The sequence below is a fragment of the Prionailurus bengalensis genome, chromosome B2 (genome assembly GCF_016509475.1).
Source record: "Prionailurus bengalensis isolate Pbe53 chromosome B2, Fcat_Pben_1.1_paternal_pri, whole genome shotgun sequence".
Lineage (NCBI taxonomy): Eukaryota > Metazoa > Chordata > Mammalia > Carnivora > Felidae > Prionailurus > Prionailurus bengalensis.
This window is the reverse complement of record NC_057349.1, coordinates 40,786,424-40,810,121: the sequence shown is the minus strand read 5'-3', so window position 1 is coordinate 40,810,121 and position 23,698 is coordinate 40,786,424. Positions and strand designations below refer to the sequence as shown.

The window sequence follows — 23,698 nt, the reverse complement described above, 5'->3', positions numbered from 1 at the left end:
CCGGAGGGTTCTTGGAGAAATACTCCTCAGTTGGCCAGACCCTCGTTCCCTTGATTTCTGCCCTGGCTCCTCCTCCCCCAATTTCGGTCCTGTCACTCTCCCTCTCAGGAAGTCCTCCTCTGGGACCAAGCAGTCCTTCCCTCAGCTCTCCTGGCCCTCCCCAGTCCCAGAGACTTCTGAGACAATGACAACTGCTCCTATCCCTGGGACTCTAGGGGATCTGCCCGAAGCGTGGTTGTTGCCATGGAAACCGGCCAGCACCCAGGCCCCACTCTCCTCTCAGCCTGACAGCTCAGGTGAGCTGAGCCTCCTCCTTCCACTCCCACACACCCCCACATAGAGGCTCAGTGTAGGCCTGTCTGTTCTCCCTCCCTTCCTCCAGGCTCCCCACTCTGCCACGCAGACCCACAAGATCACACACCATCGCCCTGCAATCCACCCTACACCATCCTGCCCCCACAATAAGAGGACCCCAGCGCAATCTCAAGCGACGGAAAGAAAGAGGGGGGTGGGTGGGACAGGGATTGATTTACAGTAGGTCCCGCTCCCCAGGCACTGCTTTTCCCCAAGCCCCTCACGTGTCCCCCTCCCATCCAGGCCCAAACCCGGAGGAGGCTCGGACTACAACTCCCAGCAGGCCGAACAGCCTGAAGTCCTGGGCTGGAGGAGCAAGGCACGCTGGGAGATGGAGTCTCGGCGTGTTGCACCTGCCGCAGGAACCAGTGAGGGGAGGAGGGTGGAAGGAGAAGATGGAGTGCGGCTGCGGTGGGAGCAGCCCGCAGGGCCTCTTTCCCTGATGCCAGGCCTCTCTGTCCTCTGCGGAAGCGGAGGGACACATGCTCACTCACTGCCCTTCTCCAAGGTCCGGCAACGAAAGAGCCCCCTCCCCCACCCTGCCCGCCTCCCCCACTAAGCTCTGCAGCTCCTGCTCCGACGTCCAGCCAAGAGTTGTTCCAGGCTGGGCCGGAGCAACGTGACCTAGCGGGGAAGGGGGTGAGAGAGGGCTCTGGGAGAAAGCGATTGTCCACCAGTGTACGCCAAAATAGTGACTGCAAGCAGTATGCAAATGAGCTCAGGGGCACCTCCCTCTTAGGGTAGAAGAGTTGGGGGCAACTGTTTTAACACGTCTCCAGGTCCTCTCCTCCCCTCCTCTCCCTACCCCTCCCTTGGCCCCGTCGGGTCACTCACTCACCACCTTCCAGCGATCCTTGACCACGTAGTTGGCCGGCAGTATGTCGGCCTGCTCCCCTCCCCCACTCATGTTGGTTTCGTCCTTAAGAGCGGCCGCTAGGCACTGCATCCGCCAGCCGGAGGGAGGGGTGTCCGCAGGGCCTGCCCTGGGGGGGCCATCTACCTGGGGGAGTGGGGAGGGACTGTGAGTGGGGCAGGCTACGGACCAGGACCACCTTGCAGATATGGAGGAGGGCAGCTTCATTCTCCTGGCCGGCATCTTTCCTCGGCCCAGTGGGCAGATGCTCTAGGGGTTACTGGGGGAAGCATTGTGTAAACACCCAGGTGGAGGTCAGAGGAGAAGACAGAAATACTATCCACAGGAAGGGAGATACAAACTACAAACTGGAGATGTGAAAAACAGCAGCAGAACACACATGTTGAAAAAAGGAGAGAAAAATGCCATGTGAACAGGCTATGGGGAAAGCGTTTCCCAAAGAGAGACATGCTAACTAATGTGGAGGAAACTTGCTGACCCCGAGGGTGGGGGGCGGACGTGGGGGGAGGGGGTGCATACTAGTCTAGGACCCATGCTTGTGTAGGGGACACCTAGGCTGAGAAGGACCAGTCTGAGTGACTTGATCTGAGACCCCGGCACCCACACTTCCCCTGTGCCACCAAATGCCCATGGAGCTGTGCGTCTGAAAGGGGAGAACTGCTGACCAAGGGGTGACCCATGGGAGACACACACCAGAGTGATGGAGACCTGCTAATCAACCAGGGCATGGGATAATCAAGAAAATGAGATACACGAAAGCCCCTTGAGGATGATGCTAATGCCAGTGAGGAGGATGCAGCTGTGAGAAAGACACCTTTCTCAGGGGAGAGTCCAACCCACTGACAGCTAATGGTTCCAAAGCAAGGATGTGAGCTGTGGGGTGAACATAAGGTGAGGGACTCATGACATGGATTTTAGAGGGACTGCGGCCCTGCAGCTACTCCAAGGGAGAGAGACAGGCTGAATTGGGGGGGGGGGGGGGTTGGGGACCACAGGGAGTGGGATGGGTCTAACAGGAGGCAGGAGGAATGACAGGGAGCAGCAGGTCTGGGTGGGCATGTGATGAGAGAGCTCTGACCACACCTTTCTGTGTCTGCTCAGGAACAACAAGAAGGAAGACAGCTCTGGTTGCATTGGCAAAGGTAGAAGTTGAATATCAAGGAGAGCATCCCAACTGTGAGCGAGGGCTGGGAAAGCCAGCCAGTGTTATCTCGGGAAATGTAAGTGTGTGCACGCATATGTGTCTGCACGTGAATCTGTGCATGTGTCCCTCTGTGAACACGTATATGTCTTTGTGTGTCTTTCTGTGTGTTTATGTGTCTGTGTGTGTGTCTTTGTGTCTGTGCCTGTACCTCTGTCTGCATGTGCTTATGTGGTTTTGTGTCTGTTTTTGATGTGCATGTGTATAGGCAGGGGGCCACTTTTTGAGATTTCTGGCAACCCAGTACAGGATTGGAGTCAGGATCTTTTCTTCTCCCCCCCCCCCCCCCCACTTATATACACTTTGTATAAGCACATTGCTCTACCCTCACAATGATCCTGGAGAGTCACAGACTGAAGGCAGTTACTCCAGCTGGGGACAGGGTGGGGTGGAAGGGAGGTGGAGAGGAGGAAAATGCCTAAGGTATCTATGGATGGGGCAGAAACTCCATAAACCAATCTTTCCTTGGGACAGGATACTTCCCAAGGCTCCTGTGTCTAGCCATCCTGCTACAGGGGGCAGTGTGGGATAGTAAAGGCACAGAAACAACCTTCAACAGGTCATGGTGTACCGTGAGGGACATGTAGAAAAGCGGAGTGACACTGTCACTCTTTTCCTATCCTGTTCAAGTGACTCAGCTGACTCTTTCCTCCAGTCCACCCAACTTCAGAGTATCAGAGCTGTGGGGATGTCAAATAGGCCTCTGCCCACCTTTTGCCAAAGTGGCGTGTGGGGCATCAGGAATTCAGAGGGCAGTGAGGGCAATGGCAGGGCAAAGGGAGAGGGAGGGGATGGGGGCTTCTGGAATAAAGGTAAAGAGGTTGAGGACAAGACTGAAGAAGCAATTGAACCAGTAGGGAGGGAGCCTGGAGCGATTGAACTGGTGACCTCCGGTGGGTCTTCCATCCTGTAATGGTGGATTCTATAGGTTGATGAGAAAATTTTGGGTGCAGCTCCCAGTTTATAGATGGGCAGCCTAGAAGGAACAGGTGAGATGGGAAAAGGGAGAATGGAGACCAGAGGATAAATGAGGTTTCCCTGCCTCTCCCAGTCCACCATCCTCACTCTGCCTCAAAGGACTACGTTCAAGTCAGACTAGGTTGGACAACAGGCCACGAGGAACTTGGCTGCCCCGTTACTGCCCCCTCAGGACCTTTTGGGTGTGTGGAGGCATGGGTGTGTCGTGTGAGAGGGCTTGTGGAAGAGGTTTTTATGGATATCTGTCAGACAGTGTGAGGCCAACTGTGTGTGTGGGTGTGGGTGTGGGTGTGGGTGTGGGTATGTGTGTGGGGGTGTGGGTGTGGGGTGGGGAGACAGGGAAGGAGAGACATCCAGGGAGGGTGGGAGAGAGAGGGAGCTCATCATGGTGTGTGAGTAGAGGTGTTGATGTGTAACTACGCAAGGTGTGAGCCAGGTGTATGTGGGGATCTGGGAGCGCAGGTAAGGAGAGGTGAAGGAGCCCAGTGAGGGGTGGTGGATACAGGTGAAAAGAGGTGTGGAAGAAGGCAGAGAAAAAGGGAAGGGTTGGGGGGGATGACAGGATTGGAGGAGGGGGTTGGGTAAGACAGAAGCAGGTGAGCCTTCCTAATGACTGGTGAGGAAGCGGCAGGACCCTGGGAGAGGCTTCTGGGCACCGCCGAAGGGGTAAGGAGGTTGGGAAGGCAGCTAGCGGCAGGCAGGGAGGCACGCAGGGACTGAGGACAAGGGGGAGAGGTAATGGAGGCAGCGGGGAAGGGCTTGTCAGGGTGACAGCCGGGTGAAGCCGCGGGGACGGGGACAGGGGTGAGAAGCGAGGGGCAGAGGCTCTGGGGGGCCGGCTGGCGAAGGCAGGCGCGTATGCTGGGGGGCAGGGAGCCGTTCCAGGCCTCGGGATGCGGCCCAGGCTGTGTAGGCCAGCGGCGGGCGTCCCGGCTCGGGCGGACACCGCGCGGGGAGGGGGAGCTGGGGAAGGCTGCGCTGGGAGGCGAGCCGGGCCCGAGGCCCGCGGAGCCCGCAGGAGAGCCCCCGCCCCGACCCCGCCGGCCCGCCGTCGGCCCCGCCCCGCCTCACCTGCTCTGTGCCCGCTGCGGCTGCGGCTGCGGCGGCGGAGGCAGCGGCTCGGGGCGGCGCATCCCCCGGGGCCGGGGCGGGGCGGGGGCGGGGGCGGCTCAGTGCGGCGCGGGGCGGCCCGCTCCCTCCGGCGGCGGCGGCGGCGGTGGCGGCCTCCCGCCCGGGATCATCCCCGCCCGGCCCGGCCCGGCCCCGATCCTCCTCGGGCGACGGCGGAGGCAGCGGCGGAGCGGGGAGCTGCCCACAATGCACTGCGCCGCCAGCATCAGCACCAGCCCTGACATCACCACCCCACCGCCCGGCTCTTACATCACCGCCCTCTCTCTGACATCACATTCCACTCCGCTCTTCTCGCCACGCCGGCAGCCTTAGAGCTCTCCTTCGGATGGTCCCGCTTCAGCTCTTCGGTTCTCCTCACTGGTTATTGCCATTTACTTGACCGCCACCCCGCCCCCACCCCTGCAGTGCCCCATCACTCCTTACTTGCCCCCATAAAACTCACCTGTCTCCATCACCCCTTATCTTTTCCCCTCCCAGTCACTCCTTGCCTGTCCCTATCAGCCTCAACTGATTTCCGCACCGCATCTTCCATGTGTTCATATTACCTGCTTCTAAACGCCGCTCCCCTCACCTGTGTCCATCCTCCCACAGTCCCCGTCCGCCATTTCTTCTCACACGTCCCTTGCCTAGAACTCACCACTCCACACATAGGCCTTACCTCCTGGCTCAACCTGTCCCTCTCTGTCTTTGGCCCTCTCTCCCATCTGTTGACAAATTCTGTCAAGCAAATTTCTTATTGCTTACAAATTGGATGCACACTCTTTACCATGACATTAAACAGTCTTCCCAACATGGGTAATAATACCGTATAGAGATTATTACCACCCTTCTGACAAATTTGATTGCTCAGCATTCCCTGAACATACTTTGCACTTTGTCTCTCTCAGGTCCTTCCTTCCATCCTTTGTGCCTTCAACAAATGCATACTGAGTGCCTTCACTAACAACAACAATAATAATAGCAGCAACTATCTACTCCTGCCAGACATTGTTCTAACTTACACATATTAACTCATATAATCCTCATAATAACCCAATGACATAGCAGTACTAATGTTATACCCATTTTATAGATGAGGAAACTGAGATACAGATAGGTTGAGTAATTTGCCTTAGGTTACAGAGTCACCTTGAATACAGCAGAGCTGGTATTCAAACCCTGGCTTCAGAGTCCATGCTCCTAACCACGATGGAAGGACCATTGAGTCAACAAGGCCATTCAGAGGAGGCTTCTTGGAAGAGGTGCGTTCAACTGTAATTCGAAGGATTAGTTATTTTCCAACAGGTAAGTGGGGCCAAGGCAGAGGGTGGGAGAGGCTCCCAGGCTGAGAAGAGGGCATGAGGTGAGCTGGGGGTGGGCCTGTACAAGATCATGAAGGGCACTGTGCACTATGCTAAGAAGACTGGATTTTCTCCACTTAGTTTTTGAAAATATAGTGGATAATGTCACAAGCCATCCAAATCCCCCTTCAGAATCTAGGTACTCATCCCTCCGCCTGCCTGGGATGCTGTAGTCTGAGCACTCTAAGCTGACTCTTTTTTCTGGAAATTGCCCCTGGCCAAGGGAGCTGCCTCAACTCAAGATCATGAACCCTTTCTGGGGCAACCGATATCTGATTGATGATCAACCTGTGAGGACAAAGGCCTGGCCCCCTCACCCCAACTCAAGACAGCTCTGAAGGGACATCCACTTTCAAAACTGCTGAGAGGGTCACCCTAAGCTTTATTGAGGCTGCACTGAAGCTCCGCCCAGCCCTGCTTTCTTTACTCCACAGATGTTGATCCCCAGAGTCCCTCCCTATCAACCTCCTGCATGATCCTGTCCGTCTCAGAGTCAATGTCCAGGGGAATTGGACCTTCATACAGGAAATCACTGAAGATCAAGTCTGATCCAAGTATTGAGTTAGGATTCTAGGTGGACAGTCTTATCCCCAGTCCTATAAAAACGTCACTCTCCTCTCCTCTAGCTTGCATTGTTTCTGTTAGGAAATCTACACTTATCCTTGTCTTTGTTTCCCTGTATGTAATGTCTGTTACTCTTCTGGCCACATTTAAGATTTTCTCTTTATCACTGTTTTTAGAGCTATTTGATTATAATGTGACCTGCCATAGTTTTTGTTTTGTTTTCATGTTTCTTGTGGTTGGGGTTTGTATCTGTGAATTTATAGTTTTCATCAGGTTTGGGAAAATTTCAGCCATTATTTTCTCAAATATTTTTTCTGCCTTCTCTTTTTTCCCAGAGACTCCAATTAGCCTTTTTATGAGGCCACTTGAGTTTTCCATAGCTCACTGATGCTTTGTTCATTTTTCCCCCAGTCTTTTTTTCTCACTGTGTTTTGTGTGTGTGTGTGTGTGTTTTTAAGATTTTATTTTTAAGTAATCCTACACCCAACATGGGGCTCGAACTTACAACCCTGAGATCAAGAGTCACATGCTCTACCAACTGAGCCAGCCAGGCACCCCTGTTTTGCATAGTTTCTGCTGCTGTGTATTCAAGTTCATTAATCTTACCTTTTGCAGGTGGTATTAATCCCATTGGATGTATTTTTCATTCTAGTATACATCTCTAGAAATTCAATCTGGGTCTTTACAAAATCTTTCATGTTCAATTTTCCTTCTAATTTCTTAAGCATATGGAATAGTTATAATAACTATTTTAATGTACTTGCCTATGAATTTTATTATCTGAATGATTTCTGGACCAGTTTCAGTTGCTTTTTCTTTTCACTCTTGTTTTTCTGCTTCTTTCCACACACTAATTTTTTATTGGATGCCAAATAGTGTGAGTTTTACTTTGTTGGGTTTGGGATTTTTTTTTTTAATTTTTAGTGTTTATTTATTTTTGAGAGAGAGAGAGAGAGAGAGCACAAGTGGGGGAGAGGCAGAGAGAGAGGGAAACACAGAATCTGAAGCAGGCTCCAGGCTCTGAACTGTCAGCACAGAGCCCGATGTGGGGCTCAAATTCACAAACCATGAGATCACGACCTGAGCCAAAATCGAGTGCTTAACCAACTGGGCCACCCAGGCACCCCTGGATATTTTTGTATTTCAGTAAATACTCTTGAGTTTTGCTCCAGGATGCAACTCATTTACTTAGAAAGTTTGATCCACTAAGGCTTACTTTTTAAGCTTTATTAGGTGGGACCTAAACAGCTTCTAGACCAGGGATAATTTTGCCCAGTACTGAGGCACAAGCCTTCAGCATAATTTACCTCATGCCCCATGCATGATGAGGTTTTTCCACCTCAGCTGGAGGGAACAGGCACCTTTTCCACTGCTGTGTGAGCTCTGGAGATTCACTTTGCTACTTTCAGGTGGTTCTTTTCCTGCCTCAGTTTCCTCACACACATGTGCTGATCTGTCACGGAGTGCCCTCTGAACATTCCAGAGCTCTCTCTTGGATCCTATGCTCTGTTCTACAAACCAGCTGCCTTGGCCTCTGTGGCCTCCTCAGCTCAAGGAGACTGCTGGGCTCAGCTTGGTTCCTCCCCTCTGAAGCCCGGAAGCCCTGCAGGCAACATGGGGGAGGGGGGGACACACAGCTCACCTGGCTGTTTTCAGGTGAGCTGTTTTCCTCTTTGCCGTCCTACACTGCCTGATGGCCAATGTTCAAACATCATTGTTTCATATATCCTGTCCAGTTGTTTTGCTTGTTAAACATGGGAGGTTATACAGCAAAGGAAACCATCAATAAAATGAAAAGGCAATTTATGGAAAGGGAGAAAATGATTGCAAATCATATATTGGTAGGGGTGCCTGGGTGGCTCAGGTCCTGATCTCATGGTTTGTGAGTTCGAGCCCCACGTCGGGCTCTGTGCTGACAGTTCAGAGCCTGGAGCCTGCTTCAGATTCTGTGTTTCCCTCTCTCTGCCTCTCCCCCACTTGTGCTCTCTCTCTCTCTCAAAAATAAATAAAATGTAAAAAAAATTTTTTTTCTTAAATCGTATATCTGGTAAAGGGTTAATATCTGAACTATATAAAGAACTCATACAATTCAATAGGGGGGATGAAAGGACAATCCACTTTAAAAATGGGCAGGGTGCCTGGATGGCTCAGTCATTAAGCATCTGACTTTGGCTCAGGTCATGATCTCTCAATTTGTGAGTTTGAATCCCACATCAGGTGAGCTCACGCCCTGCTTTGGGTGAGCCCCGCTTTGGGTGAGCCCTGCTTCTCCTTCTCTCTCTCTCTCTCTCTCTCTCTCTCTCTCTCTTTCCCCCCTGGGATTCTCTGCTCCTTGCTCACTTGCGCCCCCCCCCTCAAAAAGTGGGCAGAGCATCTAAATAGACATTTTCCAAAAAAGACATGCACTAGCCAATAGGTACATGAAAATGTACCATACTACCCAAAGCCATCTGTAGATTGAAAGCAATCCCTATCAAGAATCCAATGACATTTTTTACAGAAGTAGAAAAAACAATCTTAAAAGTTATACAGAACCAGAAAAGACCCTGAATAACTAAGGTAGTCCTGAGAAAGAAGAATAAAGTGGGAGGCATCACACCTTCTGATTTCAAGCTACATTACAAAGCTACAAAATCAAAAGAGTAAGGTACCAGCATAAAGACAGACACATAACCAATGGAACAGAACTGAGAGCCCAGAAATAAGCCCATGCATATATGGCCAACTAATATTTGACAAGGGAGCCAAGAATAGTCAGTGAAGAAAAGACAGTCTCTTCCATACCTGTGGCCAACAGACACATGAAAAGATACTTAACATCACTAATCATCAGGGAAATGCAAATCAAAACCACAGTGAGGCATCCCCTTACACCTCAGAATGGCTAGTATCAAAAAGATAAGGGGCGCCTGGGTGGCACAGTCGGTTAAGCATCCGACTTCAGCCAGGTCACGATCTCGCGGTCCGTGAGTTCAAGCCCCGCGTCGGGCTCTGGGCTGATGGCTCAGAGACTGGAGCCTGTTTCCGATTCTGTGTCTCCCTCTCTCTCTGTCCCTCCCCCGTTCATGCTCTGTCTCTCTGTCCCAAAAATAAATAAACGTTGAAAAAAAATTAAAAAAAAAAAGATAAGAAATAACAAGTGTTGGCAAGGATGTGGAGAAAAGGGAACACTCATGCATTGTTAGTGGGAGTGTAAATGGGTGCAGTCACGGTGGAAAACAGTACAGAGTTTCCTCAAAAAACTAAAAACAGGGGCACCTGGATGCTCAGTCGGTAGAATATGCGACTCTGGATCTCAGGGTTGTGAGTTCAAGCCCCATGTGGGTGGAGACATTACTTAAAAATAAATTCTTTAGGGGCGCCTGGGTGGCTCAGTCGGTTAAGCTTCCGACTTCAGCTCAGGTCACGATCTCGCGGTATGTGAGTTCGAGCCCCGCGTCGGGCTCTGTGCTGACTGCTCGGAGCCTGGAGCCTGTTTCAGATTCTGTGTCTCCCTCTCTCTCTCTCTGACCCTCCCCCCTTCATGCTCTGTCTCTCTCTGTCTCAAAAATAAATAAATGTTAAAAAATAAATAAATAAAATAAAATAAAATAAAATAAAATAAAATCTTTAGGGGCACCTGGGTGGCAGTTGGTTAAGCCTCCGACTTCATCTCAGGTCATGGTCTCATGGTTCACGAGTTCAAGCCCCACATCGGGCTCTGCGCTGACAGTGCGGAACCTACTTGGGATTCTCTGTCTCTCCCTCTCTGTCTGTCTGTCTGTCTGTCTCTCTTTCAAAATAAACAAACTTTAAAAATTTTAGGGGTGCCTGGGTGGCTCAGTCGGTTAAGCATTCGACTCTTGATTTGGCTCAGGTCATGATCTCATGATCAGGAGGTTTGAGCCCCATGTTGTGCTGTGTGGAGCCTGCTTGGGATTCTCTCTCTCTCTCTCTCTCTCTCTGCCCCTCTCCTGCTCCTGTTTGCACACTCTCTCTCTCAAAATAAATAAACTTTTAAAATAAAATTGTTAAAAAGAATGAAATCTCGCCGTTTGCAACAATGTGGATGGAGCTAGAGTATTACGCTAAGCGAAATAAGTCAGTCAGAGAAAGACAAATACCATCTGATTTCCCTCATATGCATAATTTAAGTAACAAAACAAAGGAACATAGGTGGGGTGACAAAGAGAGGAAAATCGAGAAACAGACTCTTAACTGTAGGGAACAAACTGATGGTTACCAGGGGGGAAGGAGGTGGAGGGTTGTGTGAAATAGAAGATGAGGATTAAGGAGGGCACTTGTGATGAGCACCGGGCGTTGTATGCAAGTGTTGAATCGCTAAATTTTACACCTGAAACTAATATTACATTGTATGTTAACTGACTGGAATTAAATAAAAACTTGGGGAAAAAAAATCATAAAAAAAAAAATAGAAGTACCACATGATCCAGTAACTCCATTTCTGGGTATTTATCTGAAGAAACTGAAAAATGAAAACACTGTTTTATTTATTTATTTAATGTTTATTTATTTTTGAGAGGGAGAGACAGAGCGTGAGCAGGGGAGGGGCAAAGAGAGAGGGAGACACGGAATCCGAAGCGGGCTCCAGGCTCTGAGCTGTCAGCACAGAGCCTGATGCAGGGCTTGAACTCATGAACCGTGAGCTCATGACCTGAGCCTAAGTCAGACATTTAACTGAGCCACACAGGCACCCCTGCAAACACTACTTTAAAAAGATATGTGCACCCCTTAGTTCACTGCAGCATTATTTACAATAGCCATTATATGGAAGCGACCTAAATGCTCATCGATACATGAATGGATAAAGAAGATGTGGTATATGTAGACGGTGGAATATTACTCAGCCATAAAAAAGAATAAGATCTTGCCATTTGTGACAACATGGATGGACACAGAGGACATCACGCTAAGTAGAATATGTCAGACAGAGAGAGACACTATGATTTCACTTACATGTGGCATCTAAAACAAACAAAAAGCAATAACAACAAAAGAGACACAGACTCCTAAATATAGAGAACAAACATGGTGTCCGGGGGGGAGGTGGTGGGAGAATGGACAAAATGGGTGACAGGAAGTGGGAGATACAGGCTTCTAGTTATGGAATAAGTCATGGGGAACATAGTCAATGGTACTGTAATAGTGTTGTATGGTGTCAGATGGGAGCTACACTTGGGGTGAATATATGTCTAGACTTGTCAAGCTACTATGTGGTACACCTGAAACATTGTGTGTCAACTATCCTTCAATTAAAAAAAATTGTTTTTGGACAAGACAATCTCTCCAATAAACGGTGCTGGGAAAACTGATATTCACATGTGAAAGAATGAAATGAGGGGCTCCTGGGTGGCTCAGTCGGTTATGTATCTGACTCTTGATTTCAGCTTAGGTCACGATCTCACGGTTCATGGGTTTGAGCCCTACTTCGGGCTCTGTGCGGACAGCTGGGAACCTGCTTGGGGTTCTCTGTCTCCCTCTCTCTGTCTGCCCCTCCCCCGTGTGTGTGCATGTTCTCTCTCTCTTTCTCTCTCAAAAATAAATAAACTTTAAAAAAAGAATGAAACTAAACACCTATTTTATACCACTCACAAAAAATTAACTCGAATTGGATTAAAGACTTAAATGTAAGACCTGAAACCATATAACTCCTAGAAGAAAACATAGGGAAAAAGCTATTTTGCATGGGTATTGGCACTGGGCTTTTCTTGATATGACACCTAAAGTATAAGCAACAACAAAAATAGACTAGTGGGACTACGTCAAACTAAAAAGCTTCAGCATGGCAAGAAAACAAAAACAAAAACAAAACCCACTCCCCCCCCAAAAAAAAGTCAGAAAAATGAAAAGACAACATACAGAATGGGACAAAATATTTACAAACAATATATCTGATAAAGGGTTAATAGCCAAAATATATAAAGAATTCACAAAACTCAATAGCACACAAAAAATGATCTAGTTAAAAATGGCCAAAGGGCCTGAATAGATACTTTTCAAAAGAAGGCATACAAATGGCCAACAGGAACATGAAAATGTGCTTAACATCACTAATCATTAGGGAAATGCAAATCAAAACCACAACGATAGGGGTGCCTGGCTGGCTCAGTTGGTGAAGCATGCAATTCTTGATATCAGGGTTATAAGTTGGGTGTAGAAATTACTTAAAAATACACATTGGGTGTAGAGATTACTTAAAAATAAAATCTTTGTGATGCCTGGCTGGCTCAGTCGGTAGAGCGTACAACTCTTGATCTCAGGGTCGTAGGTTCAAGCCCCATGTTGGGTGTACAGGTTACTTTTTTAAAAAATCCAAACACAATGATACGTCACCTTATGCTTGTTAGAATGGCTATGATCCATCTTGAACCAACAACAAGAACAAATTCATAGATACAGAGAACAAATTGGTGGTTACCAGAGTCAGGGGAGGTGGAACATTGAGTAAAGTGGAAGAAAGTGATCAAAAGATATAAACTTCCAGTTATAAGACAAATAAGTCCTGGGTAGGTAAGGTACAGCCTGGTGACTACAGTTAATAATACTGCATTGTATATTTGAGGGTTGCTAAGAGAGTACATCATAAAAGTTCTCATCACAAGAAAAAGCATTTATAACTGTGTGTGGTAATGAATGTTAACTAAGCCTATTGTGGTGAACATTTCACAGTATATACATATATATATATATATATATATATATCAGGTCACTATGTTGTACATCTAAAACTAATGCAGTGACAAAAAAATTTTTTAATCACAGAAAAGAAAGCATGACATACAACAAAAGGAGCAAGGAAAAGCATGGTAAATATAAAGCACAAAAGAGGATAAGAGGAAAAAATCCAAATATTAATCACAATAAATATAAATGGAAGAAATTCATTGATTAATAGAGCACCGGTTTCTTAAAAATGCAAATATAAACTGCTTAACAGAGACACATTGGATTAAAAAGTTAAAACTGAAGATGTAAAAATATGCAAGTCCAAAGGATTTATCAGGAAAAAAGTGGGTCACATCATGAGGACAAAAAGTATACCACCAAGAACATATAAAAAGTCTAAACTTGTACTCACCTAATAATAGTTTCAGAAAACAGGGTAAAAATAGGTAAAATTACATGGAAAAAAATGTAAATCGACTGTCAAAGGGATGTTTTAACAAAATTACCTCAGTAATTGATAAATGGGCCAAAAAAAAAAAAAAGTAAAGTTATAGAATATTTGAAAAATAAAAATATAGGGGCACCTGGGTGGCTCAGTAAGTTAAGCGTCCAACTTTGGCTCAGGTCATGATCTTGTGGCTCATGAGTTTGAGCCCACATCAGGCTCTGTGCTGACAGCTCAGAGCCTGGAGCCTGCTTCAGATTCTGTGTCTTCCTGTTTCTCTGCTCCTCCTCTGCTGGCACTCTATCTCTCTCAGTCTCTGTCTCTCTTTCTCTCAAAAATAAATAAACAATTAAAAAAAGAAAAATAATGAAAAATAAAAATATAACCAACAAGTTTGATCTAGTGTACATGTGTATAGACGATTATATGCAGGTAATATATTATCTATTATCCATTATCTATCTATTTTAGATATATTATCTGTTATATATGTAAATATCTATTGTACCTAGATTTTATATACATACATATCTATTCTATACGTAACAGATAATATTTATAATAGATATTATAATATATAAAATACACAGATCTGAAATAGATATAAAAAAATTTTAAGATTTGAAAAACCTGAGTAGTGGATACTAGGATATTTGATATACCATTCTCCAAACTTCACTCATACTTGAAATATTTTGTAATAAAATTTTAAATTAATAATTATTCACAAAAAAAAAAAATCTAAAATTGAGGACTAAGGCTGAACTCCCTGTTTTGGCCTCTACGGATGCCTAACACAGAAGAGTGGAGTATGAGTCTAGGTATTCCCTCCTTGCACAAAATTCCCATCATAAGTGATGCCACTAGCAAGAAAACATCCTAGCAATTGAGATGGTGAGGAAGACTCCAGGGGGCACCTGGTTGGCTCGGTCAGTAGAGCATGCAAATCTTTTTTTTTTTTTTTAATTATTTTTTAATGTTTATTTAATTTTGAGAGAGACAGACTGCAAGCAGGGGAGGGGCAGAGAGAGAGGGAGACAGAATCTAAAGCAGGCTCCAGGCTCTGAGCTGTCAGCACAGAGCCTGACACAGGGTAGAGCACGCAAATCTTAATCTCAGGGTCTTGAGTTCAACCCCCATGTTGGGTGGAGACTTTGCATAAAAAAAAAAAAAAAAAAAAAGAGGGATGCCTGGGTGGTTCAGTCAATTAAGCGTTTGACTCTTGGTTTCATTTCAGGTCATGACCTCATGGTTCGTGAGTTCAAGCTCCGCTAAAAGCGGATAGTATATATATATAGTAATATATATATATATACTATAGAGAGAGAGAGATCCTCAACCCTGCTTTCTCCACAACGTATCTGAGAAAGGAACATCACATTTGAAAAACAAACAAATGATGGGGTGGGCGCCTGGATGGCTCAGTCGGTTAAGCGGTTAAGCGACGACTTTGGCTCAGGTCATGATCTCACGGTTTGTGAGTTTGAGCCCCGCGTTGGGCTCTGTGCTGGGAGCCTAGGAGCCTCGGAGCCTCAGAGCCTGGAGCCTGGAGCCTGCTTCAGATTCTGTGTCTCCCTCTCTCTCTGCCCCTCCCCCCCACATGATCTGTCTCTCTCTGTCTCAGAAATAAACATTAAAAAAAAATGAGCACAAAATGAACAATGGGAGGGTAAATCTGGTCCCTGCTATTCCTTCTTGGTGGGAAGCAGGTGTTTGTTTGATCTGGGTGTTAACCAGCAGAAGTGGGAGGATACATTGGAAAGTACATTCCATGTGCTTGATCTCTGCTTTCCTGGAACTGTTCAACCCTTTGCACATTGCTGCTTGGCATTAAGCTGACCTCTATTCTTTTTTTTTTTTTTTTAAAGAAATTTTTAAAAAAAAAAAATTTTTTTTTCAACGTTTATTTATTTTTGGGACAGAGAGAGACAGAGCATGAACGGGGGAGGGGCAGAGAGAGAGGGAGACACAGGATCGGAAACAGGCTCCAGGCTCTGAGCCATCAGCCCAGAGCCTGACGCGGGGCTCGAACCCACGGACCGCGAGATCGTGACCTGGCTGAAGTCGGACGCCCAACCGACTGCGCCACCCAGGCGCCCCTTAAAAAGAAATATATAATATATAAAATATAAAATATAAAATAAAAATATAAAAAAGAAATATATAATATATAAAATATAATATATAAAAAATATAATATATAAAAAATATAAAAAAGAAATATAATATAATAAGAAAATAATATTTTATTATTTCTGTCGATCATGAGCAGGAGAAGGGCAGAGACAGAGAGAGAGACACGGAATCCGAAGCAGTCTCCAGGCTCTGAGCTGTCAGCATAGAGCCTGACGTGGGGCTCAAACTCATGAACTGTGAGATCCTAACCCGAGCCAAAGTCAGGCTTAACCGCCTGAGCCACCCAGAGGGCCCTAGTTGATGTCTATTCTTGAGCCAAGGCTGGCCCTTCCCCAGACCAGAGTCTAAAGTTTCAGACTGTACTCCTTTTTTTGTAGTTCCTTGAGTGCCCACTGAGTGTCTCACACAAAACAAATACCTCAAAAAAAAAAAAAGTATCTTCAAAGCTGTAGATTAAAAGAGACTTTAAAAACATATAAAAAATGAGTCCATTTACACCATAGGACTAGGGATGCACGTTTGGGTGATAAAACCATAAAGAAGCATAAGAAAGTTTACTTACACCCTTTTTTGGTCCTTACTATAAAAAGTAAGGGCAGTGGCTACTTTTGGAGGCAATAAAGAGGCTGTCACTGGGATAGGACACATGGAAACTTCTGGGAGGCTAAAGATCTATTTCTTGATGTGAATGGTGGTTACGAGAGTGTTTGTTTTATAATAATTAATTTGCTTTAAGGTAGTTTGCTGCAGGTGGATTTTATCTTATAATAAAAAATTTGTATTGGTATGTCCCAGGAATGAATGAATGAACGAATGAATGAAGGGATGAATCAGGGCATTGAGCATCCTTGGCTGCTAACATCAAAAGAGGGACATCCAGACGCTATGTGCTCCACGATGGGAGTACACCTGTGAAATAGTCTTGCCCAAAATTATGAATCTGATCAAGCTTCCACATCCAACTCCAACTTATAGGACAGAGGAACACTTTAAATGACACCACAGGAATATAATCAGTAAAGTCCAGACTGTAGGAAACTGCAGGACAAATGAGGGGCTGGGAGGCGATGATATGGAGGGGCAACATATTGGTTAAAATTGTCTTAAAAGACATATCAACCAATCACAACATGTGGATTTTATGTGGCTTCTGCTTTTAAACAAACTGTACAAAAACATTTATAACATTTTTAAGACAACTGGAGATTTGAACAGTGGTAGAATATTTGATGACTTTAAAAAATCTTGTCAAATATTTTAGCTGGGATAATGATATTTTGGTTATATGTTTTTAAAAAAGAGTATCTTTTAGAAGCACATATTAATATATTTACAACCAAAATAATGTAATCTTGAATTTGCAGCAAAACAGTAGAGCAAGGAAATTGGACATGGGCATATATAGATAAAACCAGATTGGCCACAAATCGATAATTGCTGAGTCTCATTATATTATTTCTTATTTCCCATACTTTAGTTTTGCTTTTTATTTATTTATTAAAAAATTTTTTAAATGTTTTCATTTATTTTTGAGACGGAGAGAAAGCTTGAGCTGGGGAGGGGCAGAGAGAGAGGGAGACAGGATCCCAAGCAGGCTCTGTGCTGACAGCAGTGAGCCCAACGCAGGGCTTGAACCCCGAACCACAAGATCATGAACTGAGCTGAAGTTGCACATTTAACCGACTGAGCCACCCAAGTGCTCCTATTTATCATTTTTTAAGTTTTACTTTTTTTATTAAAAAATTTTTTTTAACATTTATTTGTTTTGAGACAGAGAGACAGAGCATGAGTGGGGGAGGGGCAGAGAGAGAGGGAGACACAGAATCCAAAGCAGGCTTCAGGCTCTGAGTGTTCAGCACAGAGCCTAACACAGGGCTTGAACTCATGGACTGCCAGATCATGACCTAAGCCAAAGTCGGACGCTCAACCCACTGAGCCACCTAGGTACCCCTAGTTTTACTTATTTTTTTTAGAAAGAAAGCATGAGTGATGGCAGTAGGGAGGGAGAGAATCTTGAGCAGGCTCCATGCTCAGCATGGAGCCCAATGTGGAGCCCAATCCCATGAACGTGGGATCATGATCTGAGCCTAAATCAAGAGTCGGATGCTTAACCAACTAAGCCACCCAGGCACCCCTAGTTTTGCTTTTAAAAGACAGCTTTAGGGGCGCCTGGGTGGCTTGGTCGGTTAAGCGTCCGACTTCGGCTCAGGTCATGATCTCACGGTCCGTGGGTTCGAGCCCCGCGTCGGGCTCTGTGCTGACTGCTCGGAGCCTGGAGCCTGTTTCCGATTCTGTGTCTCCCTCTCTCTCTGCCCCTCCCCTGTTCATGCTCTGTCTCTTCTCTGTCTTAAAAATAAATAAACATTAAAAAAAATTTTTTTAAAAAGACAGCTTTATGAAGTATAATTTACACATCAATACATTCTATCGATTATAAGTGTACAATTTAGTAATCCTTTGTGAAAATTATTAAATGAGTCCATGTAAATGACATGTCCAGAAAAACCCTATTTAGAGAGACAGCACGCAGATCATTTAAATGGAATTATGCACTATATACTCTTCCACTCTTCTCCCTACTAGGATATAAGTTTGACATTGTCTGTAATGGAAACAGTTTTGTTGAACTGAACAATGACTTAGATTTGTAGAGCATTTGTGTTTTGTAAAGTGCTCTCACATACTTCAGGGGAATTGCATCATACTCCAAATGCATAAGTGAAGGCAGCATAACGTTTCCTACTTAGAGATGAGGAAACTGAAGCTCAGAGGGCTTAAGGGACGTGCTCAAGGTCACAGAGCTCGCCAGAAACTGAATTAGGACTTGATTCTGGCCTCCTGGCATGTGGTGAGATACTGTCCTCCATCGGGCTGTCTCACTAGAGTGCCCCCCTCCCCCAGGCCCCCATCCACCACTTCGCGCCCCATCCGCCACTTCAGTCCTCCCTGCACTGAGCTGGAGGGTCTGAGCTGCAAGCCACAGCTGGGTCTGCGTCCTCACCCATCTGACAGTGGATATAGAACAAATTTCAGGGCTTTGTTTTACCATTTGGAGAAACACAAAATATTCCTTCTACTCTTTCGCCTTCAGCCTGAGGTCGAACGGGGAATGGCAGCCACATCACAGGTGTGACCCTAAGGAGAGAGAGGCTGGTTTATTTTCTTTAAGACATAGAGGCAGAGACAGGATGCTCTGTGTGTACGTGTGTACATGGGTCCCTCTCCTATGGGAAAGTGTGGCAAGAATCAGGAGGGGAAAGGAGATTGCCCATCAAGTTATCTGGCACATGAAGCTTCCTTTTTTTTTTAATGTTTATTTTTGAGAGAGAGAGAGCGCGCACAGGTACACGTACAAGTGGGGGAGGGGCAGAGAGAGAGGGTGACAGGATCCAAAGCTGGCTCTGAGCTGACAGCAGAGAGCTGGCACACGAAGCTTCTTTCCTAAAGGTGTATGTGAATGTGTATGAGAGAGAGAGCCTGGGACCCTAATGCATGGCTCCACATACATGTTTGCCCCACGGTCCAGCTATCTGTGGCCGTGCCCACAGAGGACAGAGATATACTAAAATCTCTTTGCCTTCTCTTTGTGTCTTTGCATTTTTTAAAAAAAGTATTTATTCACTTATCTTGAGACAGAGAGTGCATGTGCATGCATGCAAGTGGGGGAGACACAGAGAGAAAGGGAGGAAGAGCATCCCAAGAGAGGATCTCATCAACCCTGAGATGGTGACCTGAGCCAACATCAAGAGTTGGATGCTTAACGGACTGAGCCACCCAGGCGCCCCTGCATTTCTTGTTTGGTTATTTATTTATTTAAGTAATCTCTACACCCAATGTGGGGCTTGAACTCACAACCCCGAGGTCAAGAGTCACACGCTCTTCCAACTGAGCCAGCCAGGCACCCTTGCATCTTTTGCATTTTTAAAAATTATGTCAGGGGCGCCAGGGTGGCGCAGTCAGTTAAGCGTCCAACTTCAGCCAGGTCACGATCTCGCGGTCCGTGAATTCAAGCCCTGCGTCGGGCTCTGGGCTGATGGCTCAGAGCCTGGAGCCTGTTTCCGATTCTGTGTCTCCCTCTCTCTCTGCCCCTACCCCATTCATGCTCTGTCTCTCTCTGTCCCAAAAATAAATAAACGTTGAAAAAAAAATTAAAAAAAAATTATGTCAGCTCTGTAACCCATACTTAGCTATTTTACAGTTATCATTCAGGAAGAATTCAGAAGGAAGCAGAACAGTGCTTTTCTCTAGGGAATGGGATTGGGGTCTCAGGACTCACTTTCCACCAGGTACTCTCTTGTTCCGTTTGATTTTTTGGTCCTATATTTGTGTTATTTTCATAGTAAAATGAGGGGGAGACCATTGTTACCACCAGGGAATAATGGTGTGTTTGCCAGCCTCCCTGGAGCTCCTGCTTCTGTCAGTCTACTACAGGGCGGAGCAGATTACAACGTGCTGCAAATAGAACTTCTCATTTGAATCCACTCATGCATTAACAAATATTTGGTAAATCGTTCCTATGTGCCAAGTACAGTTCTAGAATCCAGGGATATAGCAGTAAATAAAACTATAAAAGTTCCTGCCCTTCTGGGGACTTATATTCTACTGGGCATAGAAAGACATACAACAAGGGTGCCTGGGTGGCTCCGTCATTAAGCCTCTAACTCGATTTCGGCTCAGATCATGATGACACAGTTCATGAGTTTGAGGAGAAAAGGTAAGGCAGGGAAGAGCGATGGGGAGTTCTGGGAATAGGAGCCTGCCGTGTTGCATAGGGTGGTCAGGGAGGGTGACCCGTGAACAGACTTGTAAGAGCTGAGGGAACGCTCCAGGGAACTACCTGGGAGAAAAAGAGTTCCAGGGAACAGCAAATGCAAAGTCTCTGAGGCAAGGGCATGGCCAGCACACTTGAAGAACAGCCAGGAAAGCCAGCGTGGCTGCAGAAAAGTGAGTGGTAGTAGTAGGAGATGGGGTCCGCGAGGTAAGAATCACCAGGGAATGATGCACTTGCGTCTAGCTGAGATGGGGAAGGCCAAGGCCAACAGGACCGGGTGGGGGTGGGAGGCAAGCTGCAGTGACGAAGTCGGGGCGGTGGGTTTCCGCCCCTGGCCTGTGCTGTCCTCAGCGTCTGGAGGCTAATGCCACGCTCCCAGCTCGCCGCCAGTCTTAGGAGGGGCCTCCCCGGACCCAGGGAGGGCCGGCCGAGTCACGTGGCCGCGAGCGGGCGCCCCCTGGCGCGGGAAACGGAGAGACGGCGGCGGCGGCGAGGATGGCGGCGGCGGAGGCCGGAGCGCGGGAATGCGGGGAGCCGGGCCAGGGGGGCCGCCAGGCCCTGTACTTCTGCGGGAGCATCCGCGGCGGACGCGAGGACAGGGCGCTGTACGAACGGATCGTGTCTCGGCTGCGGCGCTTCGGGGCGGTGCTCACGGAGCACGTGGCGGCCAAGGAGCTGAGCGCGCGCGGTGAGGCGAGAGGCGGGCGCGCGCGGCCGGGCCCGGGGCGCGGGCGGCGGAGGAGCGGGCCGCTCCCGCCCCGCTACCGAGATTGCACTCCGCTGGGCGGCGGCCATCGGACCACCGGCCGGCCGCGCGTCCCTACGGCCCGGAGCCCTCCCTCCTGCCCAGCGGGGAAGGGGAGCCGAAGTTCGGACCATGTGGGTCCCGTGAACTTGCGGGTGGGAGCTCAGTCTCCGCATTCATTTGTTATCTTGACCTCGATTCTTTCCTGGAGAACTTCACCTCTTTCCAGGGACTGAGCAGGGAGGAGCAGAATGGGAGTGAATGGGGCTGCTTCAGTTCCCAGCTTCCCGCTGGCATCTGCTCCCCTACCTAAGATCAAGCTTATCCCCCTTTGCGGTCAAGATATCCGCCCTGTCTTGGGCCCGAAGGACCCCAATTCTTGCCACCACCTTCTCTCACGTACTCTCATCAGGCTACTTCCTGGCTGCTGGGTCTTTCAAAAATATTGCTTTGATCAGATTTGGTCTGGAATCTCGGCGAGTTTTCTACTTTGAAAATCGCGCCAAAACTCTCGTAACTTCTGCTCAGAAAACCTTTTTTTTTCCCCTCGCCCGACCGAGGAGCGGGTCCAGGATTCGTAATATCTAATGCAATAATGGGAGCCCTCTTTAAAAAGGTGAAATCACAAAATTGCTAGGGCGTTGGGAAGGGCTTGTGCAAGTGCAGGACCCAGAAGTGTAAGGTTCGTTTGGTTTCACCGCTAGTCCCGTCCACGCCCACCTACTGGTTCCGGAACTTCAGTGTGCTCAAAGGAAGTCTGAGGGAACTTGTTTAAAATGCAGATTCACATAGCACAGTCTGGGTTGAAGGCTTAGAATTCATTTTTAACGGACTCTCCAGTGATTCTGCTCTGATTCCGGAGGTAACGTTTAATCAAGCTGGAAATGAGATACTGATCCCAGTCAGAGCCTCTCCTACCCTCCTTTCCACCACCTCCTACTGGTCATGCGCTGTATTACAGCACTGGTGCTCAAAAGTTTGGTGCGGTTCACACTCCTCTGAAGAGCTCCTGAAGCAGCCTGACCTCATATCGAGCTCTCGGCTGATTCTGGCACCCACCAAACCTCGAGAGCCACTCAGGCTCCCTAGTTGTTCATCCTTCTTTGCACAGGCGGTCTCTTGCTACTGCCCATTTCCATCCCGCACTGGAGGAGGATATTCCTCCTCCTTTCCATCTCTGATCCCTGTCACACACTGAGGTATAGTCCTTCCCTTAATCTCATCTGTGTCACTCATCTGGCCCTAATCACACATCCCTCCTAGCATGGGATTGAATCTTTCTTGTGGTTATTTCATTTCCTCACTCCTTTTCATGGAACCTTAGTGTTAGGTGGGTCCCTGGTCACCTAGCATGTGGCAGGGTGAATGTGGGGGTGGCAAGGGCATAGGAGAGGTACTGAGTGCCGAGGACCAGGCAGGGGCTTGGCCTTGACCAGCTTTTCCTCATCCACAGGGGAAGAGGCTACTGGAGGTGACAGTTTCATCCATGAGCGGGACCTGGCCTGGCTGCAGCAGGCAGATGGTGAGCAGTTCCCCTCACCCCTGCACCTCCTATCCACAAACTCCTCTGGGATGTTAGATCCCGTCCACACCTAGAAGGGACTCCCCAGAGTTCTCTTCTCACCACACCCAGACTCTTGTCATTTCTCCCTCACAAGCCCCGGGTATTGAGCCTTAGTCTCTTTTCTTCCCAGTGGTGGTGGCAGAAGTGACCCAACCGTCGTTGGGGGTAGGCTATGAGTTGGGCCGGGCCATGGCCCTCAATAAGCGAATTCTGTGCCTGTTCCGTCCACAATCTGGCCGAGGTGAGCACTTCAAGCCCTGGATGGCCCCTTCTCCACCCCAGCTTTCTGTGGACCCAGCCCTCAGCTCCTTCCCTGAGGGGGCTCTGGGTACAGTGCCTACCCCCAGAATGGGACAGGGAGGGGAGCGGAGGGGGGTGTGTGTGGATGGGAGCCACCATTACTTTCCTCCACCCTTCTCAGTGCTTTCAGCCATGATCCGGGGAGCGGCAGACGGCTCGAAGTTCCAGGTGTTAGACTATGAAGAGGGACAGGTGGAGGCCATGCTGGATCGATACTTTGAGGCTGACCCTCTAGCAGGCAGCTGTCACCCCTGACCCAACCGCTTGACTTAACCCTGCTCTGTTATGTTCTAATCCCAGACTCTGCCCTAGTGCCCTTCCTGCCTCCTAGCCCCAGTTCCAAATTAAAAGGTATGTTTAAAATTCTAACTTTATGTCTATGAGTGGTGGCGTGGGATCAGTCCTCAGTAATATCCTTTTCCTGCTGCATTTCACTTCAAGATGTAGAGAACATTAAACATTCTGTAGATCCGCAAGAGAGGGTGCTATCTAATGCCGTCAAGCTCCTGCCGGGAACACTGAAGAGTATGGGAAGGTTGGGCCGGGGTGGGGGGTGGCTGTTTGTCTGTCTCTGATGCTAGGCTGGGTCTGGGGCAAGCGGGCAGGCCTATGCCTGCCCTGAACCACGT

At 47.7% G+C, this 23,698-nt stretch overlaps 2 protein-coding genes across 3 annotated transcripts in view; one reads left to right on the top strand and one right to left on the bottom strand.

Moving 5' to 3' along the window:
- Window positions 1–4,528, bottom strand: part of TTBK1 (tau tubulin kinase 1) — a 40,648-nt gene extending 36,120 nt beyond the window's left edge. For both annotated transcript variants that reach the window (XR_006298935.1, XM_043591473.1), the window contains exons 1-2: window positions 4,479–4,528; window positions 1,193–1,354 (exon numbers count right to left, since the gene is read on the bottom strand). Coding sequence is in view for 1 of the 2 variants with exons in the window: in XM_043591473.1 (XP_043447408.1) it covers window positions 1,193–1,300 (108 nt within the window). In the remaining variant the exon portion in view is untranslated. The remainder of the gene's footprint in view (window positions 1–1,192; window positions 1,355–4,478) is intronic.
- A 16,390-nt stretch (window positions 4,529–20,918) lies between these two features.
- On the top strand, window positions 20,919–23,438 carry DNPH1 (2'-deoxynucleoside 5'-phosphate N-hydrolase 1). Its single transcript, XM_043591472.1, is given in 5 exon segments — window positions 20,919–21,148; window positions 22,659–22,727; window positions 22,900–23,010; window positions 23,191–23,302; window positions 23,304–23,438. Coding segments are annotated over 5 exon segments (519 nt in total). The 5' UTR covers window positions 20,919–20,955; the 3' UTR covers window positions 23,338–23,438.
- The last annotated feature ends 260 nt before the right edge of the window (window positions 23,439–23,698 follow it).